The 23,225-nt window shown below is 47.3% G+C and overlaps 1 protein-coding gene across 1 annotated transcript in view; it reads right to left on the bottom strand.

Annotated features, from left to right (window-relative positions):
* The window catches only part of PTPRA (protein tyrosine phosphatase receptor type A), a 132,533-nt gene that overhangs the window by 59,511 nt on the left and 49,797 nt on the right, over positions 1 to 23,225 (bottom strand). The window contains exon 3 of the mRNA XM_075708682.1: positions 11,403 to 11,474. Within this exon, the coding sequence (XP_075564797.1) occupies positions 11,403 to 11,474 (72 nt within the window). The remainder of the gene's footprint in view (positions 1 to 11,402; positions 11,475 to 23,225) is intronic.

The following is a 23,225-nucleotide window of genomic DNA, read 5'->3' as shown; positions in this document are numbered from 1 at the left end:
TGTTTCACTGTACAAGATGAAAATTACTATCCAGTAACACGTCAGACTTCATTTAGCCAGCAATATTCTTCAAACACCATCTGATCAGTCACTAACCTCTCGATGGTACCCAACCTCTGCTACACAATACCTTGCTCATCGCTTTTTGGGAGCATCCAGCTTGGTCCCACTATCAGCAGGTCAAGGACGTGATTCTGCCCCGCTGCTCCGCCCTGGTGAGACCTCACCTGGGGCCCTGCGTCCAGCTCTGGGGCCCTCAGCACAAGGACATGGAGCTGTTGGAGCGGGGCCAGAGGAGGGACACGAAAATGATCGGAGGGCTGGAGCACGTCTGCTATGGAGAGAGGCTGATTGTTGGGGTTGTTCAGCCTGGAGAGGAGAAGGCTGCGGGGAGATCTCATTGCGGCCTTCCAGTACTTAAAGGGGGCCTACAAGAAAGACGGGAACAGACTTTTTACCAGAGCCTGTTGGAATGGGACAAGAAGTAATGGTTTTAAACTAAAGGAGGGTAGATTTAGACCAGAAATAGGGAAGAAATGTTTCACGATGAGGGTGGTGAAACACTAGAGCAGGTTGCTCAGGGGGGTGGTAGATGCCCCATCCCTGGGAACATTCAAGGCCAGGTTGGACAGGGCTCGAGCGACCTGATCGAGTTGGGGATGTCCCTGCTCATGGCAGGCGGTTGGAGTAGATGATCTCTAAAGATCCCTTCCAGCCTAAACCATTCTATGATTCTACGATTCTATGATCAGGGGTGGCTGCTTTGTGGTCCCGGTGGGTTAGTTCATTAAGATGTCCCTCTGGAAGCTGTACATACTCTGGGATGAGCGTGCAGCTAGTGGGAAGAAACACCTCTCCACGATGCATACTTTCCTACCGAAATAGAAGCGGCATCTTTAAACACAAACAACTTTTAGCTTACAGCACGGGAGTCCTTGGACTGGAGATTCGAGCCAACCTCTTCAACCAGCTTTAACAACTGAAGTCATGCAGGGAAGAATTTGTCAAAGACAAAGTGTTTTCTGTATAACAGCAGCCATGTGCTCCAGTCAGAATAAATGCCATGTAGGTTGGAGAGAAAAAATAACTTTGTTCCTCCCGAAAAACAATTGGACAATTGGAAATTGGAGAATTCACATCAAAATTGGTTTAGTCGCAAAATAAAAGTCACCAATATGAATACTTAAAAAGTAGCACATTTTACCAAATACAGATGTTAAAGCATGATTAGAAAAAAATATTAAAACTTGTGGTATAAAACCCTCCAAATATAGGTTAAAAAAATTGTATAACAGAAAATTCTTCCATATTTTTGCTCCCAAGAATAAAGACCATGGCAGATCTGCAGCTGAAAGGGCCTGAAAGTCACCTTGCTGTGAGCTTTGCGCTTCCCAGTTGCCACCCTGTCCCATGCCGTGCATGTCCCTGGCACCCTGAAGACAAGACACAGCCGGTGACCTTGATCCTTGTGGCCAGTGACCACGGCTCCCCGTCATCCTCACGCAGACAATTAGTGTTAATAGTCTATTATCCACCATGAACATCTAAAAGATCTATTCGGCTCTCATCAAGGAAAAGGGCTGGGACAACAGCTGGATGGAAGGGAACATCTAATTGTTAAAAATCCTGGTTAAAATCATAGAATCATAGAATCGTTTAGGATGGAAAAGACCTTTAAGATCATCCAGTCCAACCATTAACCTAACACTACCAAATTAGTTAAGATTAAACAGTTTAAAGCATAGTAAGAATCTGAATGAAAGAATCCGATGAAGAAATCATAATCACCAACATTTAGGCATAAATTTACTCAAACTCTTCAGCGAGTCCTTTTTAACAGCTCTGACTTTTTAATTAAAAGCAGAATCACGGCAAAGGGGAATTCACGTTGATGTCAGGTTTTGCAGATGTCTACCCAAGTCAGATGGAGCCACCCCCACCGCTCTCACTCCAACACAGCACTAACGCCACATTTCCACATTCCAGAAGTCAGTTTGCTTTCTATCCCGAGGAAAGGCTTTCGCCTTGGTTACTTCTGCTTTCTCTTTAGCTTGAACAGAAGATATTTTGCACTTGGGATGACCTCAGAGTGAAGAAAGTCCTGATGCCTAAGGAAAAGTGCTCGGTTTTCTTTCCCAATCTGTTAATAAAAATAGGTGTATGGACGAAATAATTCAATCGGAGATGCTGAAAAGCAGAGTGCAGGCTTTAAAAGGTTTTCCTCTTAAAAGGAAAAGTCTGGCTCATGGTGAAGAGAAGCAGCAAATCAGTTCATGACACTTCTTCCCTTCTGCGACTGAGAAAAGTTTATTGAAATTATCATGATTGCTGCATAAGAAAATAAAGTCATTTCATTGCAAGCAAGACATGAACCACTGAGGAAGAGCTTCTCCCCCTGCGAACGCTCAAAATGTAGAGCTGCTTTCGTTAGATTATAAAGCAGCGATGCTCAAAGCACAGTATGTGGACCAAAGGTGATCCTGAGCATCCCCGTGACGATCTGCGTCACATCACTTTAACAGCATTTTCAGTTAAGCAATTGATAAAGATTAATCATTGTCTTCAGCAAGCTGACAGCCATTCAAAAAGCATGGAAACAGCTACTTTAAAAACAATGAAAACTCTTGAACACCTGCCTGAGGGATGAAAAAAACTAGTGTCTAGCAGATATTATCTTTCTTTATTAAAGGGCAAATAAAATTGAACCAGGGAGTAGATGTTTTAAAGCAGTTAATGCAGAGGAGAAAGCGGGTTGCCATCCAAAATCTCACTAAAACATCTTCCCAAATGATACATTTCAGGCCCTACTCAAAGCACATAAAAATAAAGAAATAGCTACTAAATAGGTTTCGATCGAGCCTCTGGCTGGCACTCAGGAGAAGGACTGAACAGATTCGCCTCTGAAGCAAAACAGCGTAACTGGGGAAGCAGCTGCCAAGAAAAGGAGGCAGCATCCCCCGGCGAAGCTGATCTTCCACTGAGCAACTGGCTCAAAACCAGTGGTATACTGGGCCTCCCAGTTTGCTGTTGTGCCTGTGGATACCTGTTAGCGTCCCCACCATAATATTTGAGGGTAGCTTCAATGCTGCTGAGGGCGTCTGAGCAAGCTGGGTGCAGCGGGAGCTGAGGGGCCTCGCCGCAACCCAGCGGGCTGGGCTGGCAGCTGAAGAGCAGAAAATTGGTTTCCTGCGACTGATCGTTTGGGGAAACAAATTTTCATTATGCATAATGTGTGTCTGAGCTCTCAGACAGCAGACCCGAGCCTGTGACAGCTCTGGTAGGAGGCAGAGCAGAACCAGCAGCATGGGTGTCGAGATCTTCTTGTACCCCAGCACCCGCAGGGCGCTGCAGGACCAGGGCTCTGCCTTTCTTCAACGCGGTATTTTAAAAAGTGGTGGCAAGCCAGCGAGGTGGCCTGAGGCGCACGGTTAGTGCCCCTGCAGCTGAAGGCGGTGATCCATTGCGACTGTAGTTTCAGAATGGTTTTCTGACTGTAACTGGTGTCTTGAAGGGGACACCTGGTCTAGCAACAGGAGGAGAGCACACAAGCAGAATCCCTGTTCTCTCCAAGTGGCTCAGGCACGTTCATTCGAAGATGCAGACTCGGAAGGAAACATCCAGGCAATGCCACCACTCCCGACGCAGCCTGCTACGAGGACCCCCAGGTGCAGGAGCCATTCCCGGGGTTCCTGACCTGCACATCCTGGTTTGGGGAAGCATTGAAGGGCAGAGCTCCAGCCCTTCCAGATAATTTGCTTTTTGCTCAGATTTAACTCTTTCCCTCCAGATTCTTCGAGCTCACACTGCTCTTGATCGTGACGTCCCGCCATCTGCCCTACCACATGTATAACTTAGTGTTCATCTTTGGGGTGAAGGAAGCGAGACGCTGGGCATCCTGGCAAGCGCTCGCTCAACACCCATCCCTTCTTCCTCCCGCACACCTCTGAGTGCACCTCTCCGAGCCTTCTTGCGCAGATTAAAATGCACCAACGCAACGTGCATCCTGACCAACTTCTCTCCTGAACAGCCCAACCCAGCTTCAACTGTTACTCGAGTCATCTTTCTGCTGCCTAATCTCTAGACTCATTTCCCTCTCCTCTTGCAGAGCTCTCATGTCCCCTTGACTTCCTTCTCTGCAAGGAGGAACACTGCACACAATGATACGTGATAACTAAACCCAAATGGGTTGCAGCTGCAGAGACCTTCCTGCTCAGTCACACCTGTACCTCCGATGTCAGTTTAGACGCCACAATATCCACTCATTCGAGGGGGACAGCAGCATTTAATCCTCAAGACTAGTTTGTCTCAAATACAAAGCTTTTTGCAAAAACTAAGGCACTTGGGTATCTGGTTTCCTTAGCAGCGTGGTCTTGTTCACATGATCTTGTTGACTTCTCCAACTCCCTGCACAAGACTGGAAGCAGTTTCCATGAATGTTTTTGGGTTTTTTTTCTTTTAAAATTTTTTTAAGGACCATGTCTAGTTGAATTTATAACCTACAGACTTCCTCTAGAACTACAGCAGCTTGACCTTATGCTTCCTCAAAGCTCAGCCCAAGGTAAGCTGAGGTTGCCAAGAACATCTGCTGAGCGAGGTGCAGTCAAGTCAGCATGCTGTACCAGCAAGGCACCTTGCAGTGGGGAAAGGAAAGAGCTGAAATAAAATGCAGATTTATTGTAGTATAAACTCCATCTAGATTTGAAGTATTTTACTTTAAAGAGCTTTTTCCCTCCCTCCAGCTCTTCAAAGAGCTCCTTGACCTTACTGAATTGCTCAAGGCACACGCACCACATCACATGGAAGCAGAACCTGGCCAAGCACCAATGTTTGCTCACACACAGCCTCCATCCCCACAAATACTCTTTGCAGCAGCAAAACCCTACAGATTACAGTATTTGTTTCCCCAAATATTGTACGCTTCACCTGGTACACCACCCTCCTCCTGCACCACACCAGAGCCAACTCATACACTGGGCAGAAGTACCTGGGTAGCAGAGAGGACGGGCAAAAAAGGAAATGTCTTGCAAAACGCATCAAACTTGATGGGCATCTATAAAAAGCATTCAAAAAGCAAGTTTGGGAATTAAATTCCCTGTCACTGAGCAACGGTTGACCAAAAGCTAGTTCCCCTCTAAAACTGTCCTCCTCCTTGGTGCCCAGATAACCCCCTCCACGTTCCACAAGAAATAATTTACCTCCTTCCCCAGCGAGCACATCCTTCGGCTCCGTGGGTACCAACTTTCCTCTCTCACAGTCAAAGTGTTACTGTATTTGGATGAAGCTCAGAGCAACTGGCTGAGCTTGTAAGACCGATAACACATTTTATCTCAGAACTGGAGGATTTACGCATCAAAAGCTTGTCTGCCTCTCCCCAACTGCAGCAGTTTACCTGCTACCAGATATTACTTCTCATAAAATGCACCTACCTTAGACCACCACGGACAAAGCATCACAGCATTTGTAAATGCTCCGCTTTCCTAGAGAATAATTAATTATTCCAGCCTGCCTTATCCCCCCATGTGCATCCATATACAAAAAAAACCCCAAATATCTGCTTGCCCTCAGCATGACTCCGTGTGAAAAGGGAACAGGTCCCTGACCAAGCACCAGCGGTTCCTCACCGCAAGTAGATCATACACGTGTATAATATAAATATGACAAATCCGTCTAACCACCAACTGGAACTGTGAGAGGTCCACGCGTCACTTGCCAAATTCCTGTACCATATGTAATTTTTTTTTTTTCTTCTTTTTAATCACTGCATAAGCCACAGAAGACTTAGCAAGATTAAAAGAAAAGTCACTGGTCATGCGAGAGAGGAAAATACCAGTGACAGTGCCAGCCCGAGCACAGGGGATTTCCATGCTTTGCTCTTGGAAAGACCTGATAGGACTGATGTATTTGTTTTAGCTTTCAGCAGGGAACTTCAAGCATTTGGAGTACAAAACACTTAAATAACATCACAAGAACTGAGTTCTGGAAAAGGAGAGATGAGAGGTTAGTGGTGTTAGTAACCGCCGACCTGCCTAACCACATCGCTGACCTGCATCTGGCTGACCAAATGTGTTACAGAAACGTAGATGTGGTTTATAGCACATGGTAAGGTCCCGGGGCAAGAAATCTATTCAGTGCAATTCCATAATTTCATGGCTTTTAGTTTTTATCAGCTGGGACCAGATGTTCTCCTCTGGCCCCTCCAGCTTCAGTGTCCTCTGTATTTGGTACTGTGAAAAGATGGTCAGAAAGGCACCCCAAATCTGTCACTAGAGCCATTGCACTCGTGTCTTTACCAACAAACACAAAGCACAGCTGATTAAATTTCCTCTCCTCATCTTACTTAACCAGGCATTTCTGCCATCAGGTCTACCTGAGGTTTTGAATAACCCCTGCAGTGGCCGCTGATGGAAGCCTCCTGTGCTACAGGGAGGCCACTGCCACCCAAAGTTGGGGATGCAGAAGACCCTTCATCTGCTCTTCTTCTTTGTTTGCTTTCCACCATCGGATAGCAGGGATCTTCGCTGTTAACACACTCTCCTGAAACGGTGAGGACGGACACCCTGAAAAAGCAGGAACGGGCACCACCGATTGAAAACAAAGGCGACCTTGTGCCACTCCATCCTTCAGAGGCACCTCCCCGCTCCCAGCGGTGACGAAGAAACCTGAACGTCACCCCTTCTGCATCTTCACTTCCTCGACTTGTCATCTCCTCTGATTGTTCTGACCGGGAGTAGATAAACTCTCCAGGGGCGAGGAACTTGCCTTCACATCTGTTACACAATACTGATCAACCAGAGCAAGGCAGGTTTGGCTGGAGCTAGTAAGCATTACTTTTTCAGAGAAAGATCCATTTTGAGCTGTAAAAATAGTAATTTAAATTGCCTAATATGTTATCTACCTGATTTGAAAGATCTATTCTTTTGAAGGAGACATAGATCAACTCAGTCCTTTCATGGGACCAAATATAATCAAAGCAGAGATGTGTTTCAAGCCATCAACATGAAAAAAATTGTCCCTGTAGATTCAGGTCCACCATTGTTAGCAGTAGCTGCATTTAGCTGTAACTAGCACTGGTTGATCTCAGTGGAGACATGGTGTTGAGGAAGCCCTCAAAACTCAGCAAGCAAACACCACTGAAAACCTGAACCCAGGCTGCAGAGTGCAGCTGCAACCCTCTTGAAAGCTGAAGCTGTGGTCGCTACACCCTGCAGAACAAGGGCTGGCAACGTGTTTTTTGGGCAACCACCAATTTGGTGCAGTTTCCCGTTTGACTCAGGTGACAGGTACATCAGTTGCTGGTATCAGTTTTTCAGGACCGATTTCAATAAAAATCACACGTCTCAGAAGGACGCAAGAGGGATCGATGTCTGTGCGCTGACAGTTACACCGAATTAACATAAAAATGAGGTCTTCCTAAACACCTGCAAGAGGAAACCTGCTTGCAGAACAAGCTACCAAAAAAAAAAAAAATACTGTTCAGGGAGGCAGTTGTCAGATATAAGATGGAGGGTGGATGTGTTTATTTATACACAGCAGCTCCAGGTACGGGTTGCAGGTCCCAACATGCCGCCCGGTGTGGTTTCTGTAAGCTGTTGTCTCCTTCACGTCCTCAGCCCGCAGTCAGCTTCAACAGCGAACGCTGGAGGTGTGTGTTTAGTACTGATGGTTTGTGAAACAGTTCATACAAATCCCAGGGTATTTTTAGCACACAGCAGGCCAGGAGGTCAGCTCACATTGGTAACATCAAATTCAGTGTACAAGTTTGAAGCTTCATAGGAAAGAGGTGGGGAGAAGTGCCTGTGGGACTTAGGAGCACCAGTAATTTGTGATTTCTGGTCTCAGTGCAACCTCTGCATTTCCAAAAAGCCCTCCAAGGCTCAAGCTGCATGTCAACAAATACCAAAATTTGACAGCAATGTTTAAAGGTTTGAGAAGGATTGCAGCTTTGACTGAAACTAAAGGAGCAAATCTTTCAAGTCGGGGCAAAAGCACTTCTTGGCTTGGTCACCACCCGATGCAAAAGCCACCAGGGTGAACTGCAGGACTGGGATGGGTCCCAACCCGTCACCTCCTCTTTGCTTCTCCTGCAGTTTGCTCACAACTGCGTGTACTCAGTGAGAAGATGAAGCTACAGCACCAATGCACCTTTTTGAAGAACAATCCTCAAGGGAGAGGGTGCAGGATCTGACTGCTGTGGCAGCCGGTGCCTCTGTGCAGCCTCCCCTGCCCGTGCTGGAGGAGACGGTGCCATGCAGCAGCAGCAGCAGCAGCAGCAGCAGCAGCAGCAGCAGCAGCAGCAGCGCTCCGACGACAAATTAAATTTCATGTTAATACGGGAACGCATACCAGAGGAACGAGCCAACCACAATTATCAACTCTTATCTCACAGGAAAGATCTTTCAGTTATTGTGGGTAGCGCCGAAAACATCAGCTCGGCGATCGGCACTGCTGGCACTGGCAAGAAGAAAACCACACATGTCAAGCCCTTCCGCAAATCCACAGGGCACGTCGGCTTGGCTCCCACCTCCCAAAGGGTGTTGGCAACGCAGCTGGAAAAGGCACAGGGAAGGGTACGGATGGTCCAAAGGTAGCGAATGGCTTTGGATGGACTTTGTTGAAACAAGATCTGTGGTTTTAGCACTCACCCTCCCAACAAAACGCAGCAGTCAGCTCAGCACTGCACCGGTATCGATATGACTGTCACCTCCATGCCTGGGTGGTTTTCAGCCCTTTGAGTAGCTCGCTGTAACCCCATACTTATCTCCAACCATAGGCACAACCGTAACACACTCAAAAAACCCACCGGTGCCAGGACACACACGCAGCCTGAATGGTATCTGCATCAGCCGGCAATTATTAATCAGCGTATCTGGCAGTGTTTTGCATACTCTAATACAGATGTCTCAACGCAACGCCATGTCTCCATCTCATTACACACCTTGCTCCTATTGCTTTCACCACACACCGGCGTTCTTCCCGACCCAGGACTGGTCATGCGGACGGGGGGACCGTTAATGACCCACCAGTCTCACCGCTCACACCTACACCTGATGCTTTTGTGTCATGGGGATTTATTTCAGTAAACGAAGAATTTCTCCTCCTCGTTCTCCCCTAACAAAAACAACTTTTGAGAAAATAAGTACATTGCACGAAGTATTTTAGATGAACATCCCAACATGTTTACTTTAGCCTTTTCTACTGTCTACAAAAAGAAAATAAAGGATTAGAAGCAAATCATTTAATGCCATGAGGTTTAGTTAAATTTTAAGTGAGGATGACAGGTTTAGCATGCATGTAGAATCCTGAGTACAATCAAAAGCTTGCTTTTCTACGTGAAACCTGGTTTTAAGTCACCCAAACTTCAAGTGATTCTTTCATCGGTCTTCCTATTCCTATGAGACATCGTAATTTTAAATATTGGATAATTTGAGTCTGCAGCTTGAAGGTTTCTTCAGAACGTCAGCTTCTTGCTTTTTGTAGACAGACTGATGACACTGTAGCTAATTTGTTTAATTAGCAATTTACAGAAAGATCTCTCTATGAGAATGTGAAACCCTTCAAATGAAACGCTCTAAGTGCAGAATCAAGAGACCATCCATAATGATTGTTTACTCCCATCTTCTACGTATTTTTGGGCCACGCTATTTCTATCGGCAGCTCCTGCAACTGCTGGCATTATACTTCCTAAATACAAAACTCAGCTCTGCAAGAGGCCAAGCATAATTCTCCCAAGTTTTTCCTAACAGGGGGATGTTGCTTTTTAAAAAACCGTGCTGGGATGGGAAGGAAAGAAGTCAGCACGTTAAATAAACACACACATCCAGACGCCGTCACACAGCCCAGAAGTTGTTTTCCCCTTGATTTCAGCACCTTTGTTCCTATTACTCCATCTTTCCTTCCCCCAAGCATTTGGCTTTTGCTGACCGCTGCATGCAGGCACACAAATCCTTCTTCTAATGGGTGCTCTGGTACCATGGAGCACAGGGAGAAAGCTTGCACAGATGTTCATTTTGTAAGAAACAATAATTCATGCAAATCCCTGCTCCAAGCAAATTCCACAGTAGTGCATCTTATCGCAAGCCAAACAAAAAGTAGAAATACATTTGAGAACCGTAAACCTGTATTAAAAGAATTTGCTCTAGTTACAGCTTGAATTTCCTCCTCTCCCTCTGACGACTCAGCCAGTAAACTATCCACCGACACTAAACACCAACCAAACCACTAATTCCACCCATGGCAATAAGAAGTGTAAACCCCAACTGCAATATAAAGCAAAGCCTGTGCTAAAGTACGACAGACACAACACACCCCACGTTCACCCACGATACTTTCTTACATGTTCACAGTCTGAATAAACGCTGAACAAAATCCTGTCCATGATGTTGGTCTCGCCAAACATGTCACCGGGCGCCAAAGCAGAGCATCCAGCTTTGCTGTATTTTGGGTATTTGCAGATCGCAGAGGTTTGATACTTCGGTGGGAACTCAGAGACCGCTCTACCACCTATTCAAGCTCCTACATTGAAATGTTATGGGGGTGTAGAGCAAAGCCTGGAAATGCATAGGGTCCCATAGAGTAAAGTCAAGATGTCTTTTTGAGGTTTTTTGACTGCAAGGGGAAAGGTCGACTCACATTTAGGAGTTTATATGGTGAGTACGGTGAAAACCCTCTTTCCTACTGCAAGAGGAGGCAGAGACCAGCAGTGACCACTGCACCACCCTGACGATGCTTCTGAGCACAACAGCCATGGCAGAAATGACCCAGCAAGACACGAATCCAGATATTAAAGTATCATAAAAATGCCATATAGATACATTTAACTCCGTGCTCATTTGTGTTTTCTTTTCCAAGTTTGTCCAATAGCTTAGTGCTTTCAAAATCAGGGATTTTCCTCCATTTCATTAATCAATAATCAAGTACTCTCTTGCCACATTTGGAGATAGACCAGCTTTCCACAGAAGCTCAAGATGATGAAAATAAACTAATGAAATTTATTTTTAGTTTTTTTTTTTTTGAGAAAGCAAGTTAGAACCTGAATTCCAACTCAACCACTATGTTTCAGCAGAACAAAAAAATCCCTGTGCTGAGTGCTCTCAAATAAGAGTCGTGCCCCTTCCAACTCTGCACCAACAGAGACCTTATTATCCTTTGGGGGAGGAAGTCAGATTTTTTCCACTTAGTTACGTTCCCAGGTAGTTCTTAAATAAGATTTCCCTCCCCGCTGTGTTTAAAGGGACACTTTAACACAACAAGTTAATGCCTTGGCCATGTGCTGCTCCATACGGCCATCGTTGTGTACTGAACCCTAAAATAGAGCAATGACTCGCCGGCCACCGGCGAGCGTGATTTTATTTCAAGGAGAGGACAAATGCCAAGATGCCAAAATTAACAATGCTTCTTCCTACCTTAATTATCATAAGTAAATCGTCCACCTGCATGTCATTAGGAGCCCATAAAGGTTCTTCCAGTGGTGCCCCCTGCAAACAAACCAAAAAACACGCTTTTAAAACCGAGGAGTTAAAATTCACCAACATGTTTGGAAATCAGTGTTTTTACTGCCGCCAGCAAGGTGATTCCCGTTCATTTTACCTATATGCAAAATGCAGCTTTTCATTATTGCTCAAGCTAGAGACACACTTGAAAAAATGAAAATAACTTTTAAATACAGAAGGCAAAATCGTGGGAAGTTCCAGGGTTAAATGTGCTTTTGGGCAGAGGCAGCAGCAGGCGATTACAGGTCAGCAGCAGCAGTTACGAGTGAGAGGGATGCTGACGTTCCCAGCTTTGCTTGATACGCGCACTGCTGTTTGGGGTAAAAAGTAAAGTTTAGGAGGGTCCATGGCTAGAAGAAGTAGATCATTTTTGTAGTGAAGGCATCATATTCGCCTTGGGCTCCTACGAGTGAGTATTTACCCAGACACGAGCGGTTGGGGCATTTGAAAAAGCGGTTCTGTGCATGTTCATTTATTCCCATCCCGAGGAAAGAGGTCAGAAAGCCACACGGTGGTCACCAGGACTTCTGATGGCCACGTACCGGTGAGACAGCCACCAGCAGACTTCCCCAAGCCCAAACCTCTCTGGACATAGACTTTGGCTGTAGGGTCAAGTGCAATCCTACAGTGAGCAGGCTGAAGCTTGTCCCTGCAGTTCCGGTGACCCGCAGTGACGTTTGTGATGCTCTCACACCTCTGCACAAACCAGCCTCCCTCCCCACCAGCTCTCGGCCATGGGCTCCTCACTCCATCAGCACAGCCGCTCGCAGTTCACTCGCGAAGTCGAGATTGTTCCCCGGCTGATCCCCACCTTTACATGTGTCCTGGTTTCAGCTGGGATAGAGTTAATTTTCTTCCTAGTAGCAGGCACAGTGCTGTGGTTTGGATTTAGAAGGAGAAAAATGCTGTTAACACACTGATGGTTTAGTTGTTGCTCAGTACTGCTCATGCCAGTCAAGGACTTTGCAGCTTCCCATGCTCTACCGGGGCACAAGAAGCTGGGAGGGGGCACAGCCAGGACACTGCCCCAAACTGCCCCAAGGGCTATTCCATACCATATGGCATCATGCTCAGTATAGAAACTGGGGGGGTTGGCCGGGGAGCAGCGATTGCTGCTTGGGGACGGGCTGGGTATCAGTCAGCGGGTGGTGAGCAACTGCATTGGGCATCACTTGCTTTGTATATTATTATTATTATTATATTGTTATTATTATCATTATTATTTTACTTTATTTCAATTATTAAACTGTTCTTATCTCACCCCAGGAGTGTTTCTCACTCTTACTCCTCCGATTCTCTCCCCCATCCCACCGGGGTAGGGGCAGTGAGCGAGCGGCTGCGTGGGGCTGAGTTGCTGGCTGGGGCTAAACCACGACGACATGATAAGCCAACTCATTCCCGCTCGCTCCATCTCTGTTCTCCACCCCAGTATATTTTTTACCTACATCAGCTTTGAGGTGGGAGCAGGCTCCTTGCTGGAGTTTGCAGAACCAACCCCTCCTTTCGCTAATCCCATCTCCTGGGCCGATGCTATAAAGGACGAAATTAGAGACCTGAGGCAGTTCTAGATTCAGAGTTGAATATATTTAACCAAATTAATATTTTTTTCCTCTCGACATCTTTTCTCCCCAGCCTTGGGCAGGATGCGACCCAGCCATCTGCTCTGTCGGTGCCAAGTAGCTGCGGAGCTCAGACATAATCCCTGGGTGATCTCCTCGCTGCTTTTCATCCTACTCAAGTGTTGACTCGAGCACTTGTTCAATTAGACAAGTCTCAGCACTTCAATCAGATGGGCGCACAAGGCTGATTTTTACCTCCACAGAGAAGAAAAAATCTGATTTAGTCGAGTGTGATAGAACCAGGAGCTTCAAAGCAACGAGACCTGGAGATCACATCTGCTCTGAAGTCTGCCAGAATCGCTGCTTAACCCAAGCAGACCACCAGCAGCCAGCAACTTCCATTTTAAGAGAAGTTGAGAGAGAGCAGATTAAAAAGACATTGGATCTGGCAGGGAGGAGAAGAGCTGGGTTACTTTCCCGATATTTCTTTTTTAAGGCAACTGGAGAACGGCTGAGGCGTCTGCTTTCTCTTGTCTCCGGCTCAAAGCAAGCCACAGAGGTGCTGAACTCGCCGGTCCCCCCGCACCACCTGCATTTCCTTCCTTACGATCTGGCGTTTCCCAACACCTCCCAGCAACGCTGTTGGTGCAGGGCAGAGGGGTCTGGCGGCTGCAGAAATGCAGGCCAGCCCTCAGCCTGTCCTCTCCTCCCTGTGCAATGGGAATGAGGTCCCTTAGTCCTTCAGTGAGCTAATATGCATTTAAAACAAAGAGGTAAATTTTACGGGACCAAATCAGGAAGCTGGCCTAAGCAACTGTGCTGTCAATACTTTCACGGTCAATTTATTCCTTCATTCACAAAGCTGCCAGATTCAAAACGCAGCCTTGGACAGTGCTGAGACGTGCAAGAAAAGTTGGAAGACTTTGCATTCACCTCCAGCTTTAGAAAGCCCTGGTGGAATGAAGGACTCCCCTTCCCTGCCGTTATTAGCATCATCTGAGAGTTAAAAGGGAATCAGCAATGAAGCTGATTTTTTACAAAGCTCGGAGCAAGACACACGCAGTGTACGCTCATGGCTCCTTCTGTGTTGGATGAGGCCAACGTCTTGCTGAAGGAAAAAAGTACACTGGAAGGTAATGAAAAAAAGCAAATGCAAAGGCAGAATGAAAACAAAAGAGGTTATAAAAGCTTATAAAAGTCAACGCAACACGTTTGAATGGGTTTTAGCGCAGGCTGCATCTTCGGGTGGCCGTAAAAACAGATCAGTACCAGAAGAAGAGAGTAATTCATGATGCGTGACTTGCTGCAACTCATAAACGTCGCTCCTTTTGACAGGTAAGGGGCACGGCGCAGGCATGTACTCAAGTCACTCGGGTATGTAAGAGCAGAAACATCTTATGTTATAAATACTCACAAGAATATCTTACATCACATCTGTTCTTAGAAACTAGTCATACAGCCTGCGCGTAGAGGAAACACAATTGCCAAAGAGCAAACGTATGACAGAACTGAAAGGAGGTGGCGTGTCCCACATTCGGCTTATTCCACCCGGGTCACACACACAAACCTTTCCACTCATCTCCTGTGCCCTGACCCCACTGTGCCCCAACGTGCCAGCAATGTAATCCGCTTGCCAGATAATCCTCCAAAAACGCGGTATCCTGAGGATCTGGTGCAGTCAGCTGATTGCGGTAAGCCACGGCTGCAACCCACCGGCCTCAGGAATAGTATGATTATTATTTGTAATTATTATTTGTATATGCTAGCTGTATACGTTTGGATGAAAGCAATTTTACCAGGTAGATATATACGTTGTTATAGCAGATCAACAGTAAGGAAGGCACGCTGGCTATAGGAAGGAGCTTCCATCCTCTACAGCCAAAATTCATTTTTCCAAGTCCAGCCGCATTGGGAAACCCAACACTGACCTGGTCCAGGTGTTTCTGGACAATGCCAAAGCTGCTTCAGAAAGAGCCTCAGTTATGAAAAAGACCCTGGGACTCAGCAGCCAAGTGTCTTCCAGTACGGTGCTGTGCCAAAAGAGTAAAGACACCTTTGCAAACCTTGCAAGCAAGGTGAAGGAGAAGGTCTACCTCGTGCTCTCGTATTTTAGACTCACAAGACCAAGCAGTTTTATTGGTAAGAAGTCAGGTGAATTGGTTGTGTTTGTGTTTTTATTTAAACCAAGAAATGGAACATTAAGAGCTGAGTGTTTGCAAGCTCACCTGCAGGCTCCATCCCTGGAGATGGACCGGTCCAAGGGATGGTCCACCGACCGGCAGAGTGCAAGTTAATGCCAGGAGAGAGTTCAACCACGCTTATACCTCAACAAATAACAGAGGCAGCTTATCTCGCAGAGCTTGGGAGCCCCAAAACTGCAGCTCGACTGGTGGCTTCCCATCATCAAACAGGAAAATACTACGGATGGCAAGTTACGTGCTTGGGAGCAAACAGCTCCCGGTAATTCAGCGGTGTCCAGACACCTCAGCTGCGGTCAGGGCCCTATCATGAGTTATGAAGAACTGTGGGATGTTTCCTCCCTGAAAAAGCCATTACATCTGCAAACAGTACCTACAAAAAGATGGACAGGACCGTGAAAGAGGTGCCACTCCTCGGTGTTTCTTGTCTCCCAGAATAGCTCTAGCAGGTGGGCAGTAACCACAGTAACCGCAGTGGTAGGAGAGCCCAAACCCAACTCACAACCTGGCACCCTGCTTTACCCACTACGTTAAAGCTGCTCAACCCCTGCAGCCAGGCTGTGCCACCCAGGCATGCTTATAAAGTCATGGGAATGAACTCTTCGGTGGACACAGTGGACCAGCAGACATCCCGAACGAGAACTTCACTCAAGCTGCACGCTTCTGTGCTGGATCATCCTGCTCGCTATGGAACAATTTTAGGGCGCGACACCATTTCTTTAATAAAAACAAGGCATACAAGCTCACAAACTAGGAGGGCTCTTTTGGAAGAAGCCGGCTGAGAAAGCGCTTCGGGAACGGCCGCACTAGGTGAGACTTCAGACAACGACAGCAGGTTTGTTAATTGAGAACGTTAATGGTATAAAATGTTACAGACAAAAATGCTCAAGATCTGGGGTTGGCAAAGGTGGCCTACAGTTACAGGACTCCTCCATCTCTTATTAAAATAATTAAAATAAAAGTAAGGCAGGTATTAGTTGGCTAGACAGCCCCAAATCCCACTGCCTGCGTAATCCACCCGAAAGCCAAGTGTATCAAGGCAAATTAAAGCCGCCTTTAATCCATGCAAATCTCAGCACAGGAATCTTTTATTCTCTTACCTCCTGCCACGAGTTTAGTCCTGCCCCACACCCCTTTGTGCTGCCGGAGCTGCGGGAGCAAAACAACACAGGGCTCCGTATTTCAGTAACACGGAGAAGACATTTTGGACCTTTCACACATTTTGGGGTGGATGCAGCTTTATGCTTCCCCGGTTGGGCTGAGAGTGAACCCCGTTCCGCCATTGGTTTAATCATATGTATCGACACACATGAATTAGGGCAATTTGTGCATAAATTAGGCAGCGTCATTATGCTAATTGGGATGGTATGATTGTGCCAGGCGTGTTTGCAATCTGCCACAATCTTCTGGGACAGCGCTGCAAGTGAGCTGCGGCATCCGAAAAGGCCGGCGCTCCGCCGGCATCCCGCTGCGGCAGGTACGGCCGCACGTCGACCCAAAGCAAGCCTAAATAACGGAGGAGAGGCGAGGAGGAGAGGCGAGGAGACCTGCTGGGATTCGCTTCGTCCGAAATAGAATGCTGGTTTCTTTTCTAAGCTATAATGCTACCCTCGAAAAATAACTCTACTTCCATAAACATCGCATCCTAACCTCACCCGTGATGCATGAAACAGGTGGATTTATAGATGGGGGCAGAGAGAGGCTGCTAGAAAAATAAACCACCACGGTGCCAACACCAAGGTGCATGTCAGAAATATAAGGAGACTCAAATCCCCTGCGCTTTGCTTTATCAAACCTAACATGAAGAAACAAGTCGTCCTCACAAAAGCCCTTCCAGTCCCCACCTGAATTGCAACAGAGGTCGGGATGGTCGCCGGGATTGGGGATGTTTCACAGAGTATCCCTGATGATCCCAGCCCTAAAAGAAAAAAAAAAAAACAAACCCTAAATCTTACCAACTGAATGAACAAGGATAACGGAGGAACAAATAAACTGCAAAGCGACAGCTTCTCCTTTCTGAGATTCAGTTAAACAGCCATACACGAGTAGGTCCCACCTAGTGTAGGCAATTAGCAAGGTAGACCTTCAGGGTCTCTTACCAAAACACGGATTTTTTTTAGCTATCCTACAGGTATCCTGCAGCCTGGGCCCCGGACGCCGGCAGGGCTGCGGTCGGTGTCCCTGCGCAGAGGACGGCGTCGTGGGGCCGCCAGCAATGCTCAGCTCCAGCTCCGTGGGCTGGGGTGGGTCTGGTGTTGCACCGCACCTCCCTCCTCCTTACGGGTATCAGGGGATGCTCCCAAAGTTGTTCAGTTTTCTGACCAAAACTGGTCACTAATTTAGCTGCCAAATGGGATCATTACGATGAAAAATCCTACCTGCGGGACTTGAGCTCTCTCCCTTCAGAGGGAATTCGAGCTCAGTTTATTCTCCAGGATCCAGCCAGTTTTTCCTCCAACAGACGTGCTGGCACTTTGCCTCGCTAAAAAACATACAGCAGAAGAGCACCAAGCGCTCACCTACCACTAAAGGCATTAAAAAAAATCAACTTTGGGCAAACCATATGGTAACGCTCACTGCGCCAGAGGTGAGAGCAAATACAATACGCTCCGTACAGCACGAAGTAAAAATAATCAATCTTCAGAGATCAACGGTGCTTAAATACCAAACCAGCCCAGGAACAGATGCCCAGGTGAAAAGTTTTTAATGCCTTTGGCCTCAGCATTCCTGCACTTTTGCATTTCTTTGCTGCTTCAACCTTATAGATATCAAGAGACGGGTTTTACAGCAGCACCCAGAAGCTGCCTGGCTGCAGCACGGGGACAAGCCATGCCCCGCAGACCTTGCGGGCTGAAAATATTAGAAAATCTTGTGGAGGTACCTGGAGGATCGACGATCAAAGCCACAAACCCTGTTTACAAGCAGGCACAGCGAGCACCCTAAACTCAACCCAAGGTAAAGGAAGCAGGGATAAAAACGCGTTTTTGCAGGAAAGGGAAAATGAAGGTGGACGGATGAAAGCACAAAGAGGGCAGGGGCAGGCGGGAATCAGGAGATGCTCCATAAGCACCAAGAGCAGGGAGCAAAATTGAGCTGCCCCAGCTGTGGGGCCAAAGGAATTAGCAAGGCACGACGCAAAAAAACCCCGCAGCCAGCTTCCCTCCGCTCTTCTGCAGCTCCCCTCGAGCACAAGCGGCTGGGCGGTGGCTCTCCCCGACCCCATCTTTAAGCAGAACCCCCCCTAAGTGGCTTAGCAGTGAAAGCAAACTCATCTCCCCCTCCCTAAGAAGTCCTATGGATACTGGCACAGGCCAGCATCAGCGCCCAGTATTTCCCAAGCCCCTCCCAACACCGAATACCTTGTCACAGCAGCAGCTTTAAAAACTCTTCACCCTTTGGTGATAATTAGTTTAATTCTGTCACCAGCAGAGCCGTTTCAGACTGCAACGAAACCAGACCTATATGAAAAGGTTTTGTCCAAAGCCTCTCCATACCAGATCAGTTCAAAAAAGGAAAATACAAAATACGAGCTGGCCGCACCATCACTTTCTGCTGCTAAGAAGGGAATACAGCAAGATTTAAAAAACAAATTCAATAAAGTTATTCTTCACTGTTTTATTTCCCCTTAAAGGATAAGAACAATTTGGTTTTGTTGCCATCACAGTTTCTTTAATTGTTTCTGATGGGCACACAACGCGGGGACCCGGCGTGCGAAGCCGCCCCGGCCCCTGCCAGCTCTGCGTTAATGGCACAAGGCGCTGATCTGCCTCGCTACGGCAATTCCTGTCATTCAAGTCTGGCAAACGATTCCTAGTCTGAAAATGGGACAGCATCCAATCGTTATCTCCTTTCTTGTAAAAAAGAATTAAAAAAAAATCCAGGCTATTTACCCTGCCTATTTACCATACTGGCAGTATCACCACGCACGCATGACAGCAACAAACGCCGGCAGTTCTTGCAGTTTTGCCTGTTGATGTTTCTCCTTTCATCCCAGCAAAAAGCATGTCAAAGCTAAACGAGCAATCAAGAGCAAAGAAAGCATCTGGCTGCTTCCCTGACAACTGAACAAGCCGGCACTTTTCAGAAGGTAAAGCTTTCCTACGCTTCTAACCAAGGCAACTAATTTTACGGTCGGGCTCGATGATCTTAAAGGTCTTTTCCAACCTAAATGATTCTACGACTCTATGATTCTAATACTCAGTCACCTTAATTTTGGTGCCGGTGCTTCCATACATCCTCACTAACATTTCTAACCTCCATTCATTTGTACTAAATCACCCTAGGATCTCCATCCCCTGAAATAATTTATTAAAGACCAAAAAAACCCGCATTTTTTCTGTAGCCACATTAATTACGGACCTGTTCCACCCCAGCGCAGACACCAAACCCCGGCTAAACACACAAACCCAGCGTACCGCATACAAACTTACGTGAAAGGGTTTTCTTTGAATGGTTTTGCTCACCGCGACACACCTGATAACAGCCTGCAGCAACACCACACCCAGAGATAAACCAGTCGGGTTCAAATCTTCAAAACGCAATTACGCATCCCGACCCGGGGGGTGGGGGGAACAAATACATAAAGAAAACACGCCGTGCATAACAAGACCATTTCCCTTGGCAAATCTTTCTGCTTTCCTTTCCTCCCTGTATCTGCGTGCGCACGTAGAAATCGTTCCCTTGCATTTTCCGAGCTACCTTCTGGCTCCGCTCCCGCGGATGGGCTGCAGGGCTGATGATGCCCCGAGTCCCAGCGCAGCAGCACGTCCAGGAGCACCCGGCAATCTTCTCCCGGCGCTTGCAAAATTTAAGTCTCGCTGTTTCTTAAGAATACTGGAAGATGCAAAGAGACAGGGCAAAGCCGGTTGAAAAGAGGCATCCTTTGCAAACTGAAGTGATATAGTTGGGGAAAAAAAATAAAGAAACCCAGGTCTGCACAGGTGGCCACCGACCCCAAGAGCCACGTCCCGGGAAGCCAGCGGATGCGCAACTGTATGCGAGAGGCGTTCATCAGTGACGATTTGATAGTCAAATATTGGCATGTGGGCCGACATGGTTATAAGCAGCTACGTAAACAACCTGTGACCCTACCTGAACACATCTTGGGAGGACGCACCAGTCCTCCTGAGCTCCGTGCCAGGGACGCCAGAGCTGCCGAGCGCCTCGTACACAGGGCAACGCGCAGCCCAGTCGCGGAGGTCTCATTTCTAACCCAGCAAAACATTTGTAACCTTTTTATTCCTCTTCCTCTTTTGACTTCCTTAACGAATAACCATACTTATGACGGAGGGGGAAAAAAACCCATTTGCATGACCCTGTTGTCTGTGCAGCCTGGGTTTGCTAGGAGCAGCTCAGAAGGGGCAATGAGACATGAGATTTTTAGCAGCGCAACGGGGACACGAGCTGCCACGGGGCAGACAGCGTGGCAGAACCATGCGCGCTACTACGAGGGCAATTTCTGCCGGTGGCTCGGGGCTGGCTCTGTTTTTGGGAAGGCGTGCCAATCCAAGCCGCTCACTGAACAGGGCTGTTGGGATATACAGCTTGTTTGCAGGAGGCTTGGCCATATCCTATATGTTTTGGGAGTGAACAAATGCAGCAAACTGGCATTCGTGCTTCTCATCCCTAGATTCCCCAAATGTTTTGGAAAAAACATCCCACTTCCCCAGTCGGCTGTTTCTTGCCAGCTCTCGAATTCAGGAATTTCTGTGTCTAATGAAGGGGATATGTGGGCTACTCTTTACCCGCATGCCAGCCCGATACGGCAAACGCAGCCACGCGCCTTATTGCCACCACCCACTCTGCCCACCAATGCAAATCACCACGACCGAAAACCTCCTTGCTCCTGCCAGGAGAGGTTTCAGTTTCATGACCCACGCATTGGGTTTTCCTCCCCATCGTTTCAGCACACCCCAGCCCAAAGGCTGCCAAGTCACCGGGCAGAGCTTTAGCTGCTCGACGGCAACCAGGAGCTGTTTTTAAGGCAGATCCAGGCGACGCAGCTCGCGCGACGGAGTCGAGCGGTGGTTTTGGCTGCGATTTCCGTGCGCGCAGGCAGCGGAGCTGGGGCAGGGACACCAAGCGACCCTTCAGGAAGCAACCCAAGAAACAAGCTCCAGCCAGATTTCTAAAAATGGTTATAGCATCAGACAGCGATAGGATGTTCTTCATTCCTCCGCACAGATGGATTTCTGAGCTTTGGATATAAATACAACATTGTTGTAGCCGGGATATTGAGCTTTTCTCCTTCAGGTCACAAGTTCAGAGCTACAGCAAGTCACGCTGCTCAAAAAGCAACAGCTCCTTTATGGCCCTCATTAACACTTGTATTCCCCAGCACCTTTTCTGCTGGGCTCAGGGTTGATGCAAGAGCCCCGGCCCCTCTTTGAGAGCCGGTGGTCTGCACCGTGAGCTCTGTTATCAGTCATCAGGACACCTCGTTACACACCTCTGCGGCAGCCCGACCCGCTCCAGCTCCGGCTGAACGTCAAACAAACCCTCAGCGGACCTGATAGTGCAGAATAACGCATTTAATGCAAGCAAAAGCTAAACAAGGGGGGAAAAAAATTAAGCCACGGCAGCAGAGACCGAAGGAAAAAGGGGTTTCACTTCTGGCACTGGCACTGCACCGCTTCAGTGTGTTCATGGAATAGTTTCACCTCCAGGCGTGACTATCAGGCTCTGATTTTAGATTCGCTGTCAAAATAAAGTTTATGAATAAATCCATTCAATTTTATATAGAAGAAGGAACTATCAACTTTGTTTTTTGCTTACATTTATTTATAAATGGCTTGAAACAACACCCGCCCACCTATAGCAGGGGTTGCCCCAGCAGTAACTCCAAAAGGCAAGGGGACGACCCTTTGCACGCTGCAAACACAGGCTTTTATTTCTTGTGGATTGCTCAGCACTTTGCACCAAAGAATAACGGCGGCTCTGTTGTAGCTTTTAGGTTGGATAAAATTCAGAGTTTTGGCACACCGCCCCCCCAAGCACCACTGAAGTCCATGGTGACTCAACAGATCAGGAGAATTACAGCACAAAATCTCTACGTGCATCACGTTTAAAAGCATGAAGCATCTCACTAAGGGATAGCCCCCATTACCAAGGGGCTATAGGGCAAGTTTCTGGAGACGCAGCCCTGGAGAAGCCACCTCCTGGTCCTTACCACCCAAATTCCCCCAAACAGCCAAAGTTCCCAGACCCAAACTTATTTCTGCAAGAATTTTGCTAGAGCTGTTGATGTTTCTGTTGGGGAGATACGGGACAAAACCTGCGGGACTCATCCTGCTGGTAGCAGGATCCCTGCAATGCTGCACGAAGAGTCCTACGATGAGAATTTTGTAACCTTTGGACATACTGGAGATCGAAACTGGAGTCAAAAGTCATGGACGAGACCTCCTCATGGATGGAAAATCTTTGACGGAACTGCGGTGCCAGATGCTGTGTGCAGCTGTGGCGCTTTGCTTTAATCCATCACGGTGATCTCCTGCAGTCTTCAGACGACTGAACGCAAGAGCTTGGCTTTCTTCAGCGGTTTCTGTTTTGTTTCATTAGTGGAGACCCTGCTCCAGCAGTAAAATAAGCCGTTTAGTTCTCTGGAAGTCTTCTCCCTACCACCGTATTTTTTGTTTAAAAATATGAAATGCAGCTTTAAATGGTTGGGTTTGGGGTTATTTAAAACCACACATTTTCAGTTCAAATTTGGTCAGGTCCTTCACCCAAGCGAAAACAAGCCTCCAACCAGGACTGCCTCCCCACACAGATATCATGTTCCTACCTTAGCTACTGTGATTTTTTGATACGATTCATTACCTAAGCTTTAAAAGAAAAAACGAGCAGTGAAGGCGCCAAGTACCACCAAAACCCTCAGCATTAGTACTGCAAACTCTGAAACCCCGGTTCAGACAAATTTGAAAGTCTCTAAGTTGTAAATACGATGATTGGCAGCAGCTACATCTTCTAGCGCTGGACCAGAT

The sequence above is a fragment of the Pelecanus crispus genome, chromosome 4, assembly GCF_030463565.1.
Source record: "Pelecanus crispus isolate bPelCri1 chromosome 4, bPelCri1.pri, whole genome shotgun sequence".
NCBI classification, from domain to species: Eukaryota; Metazoa; Chordata; class Aves; order Pelecaniformes; family Pelecanidae; genus Pelecanus; species Pelecanus crispus.
The sequence above is the reverse complement of the archived record's forward strand: the minus strand, read 5'-3'. Positions and strand labels throughout refer to the sequence as shown.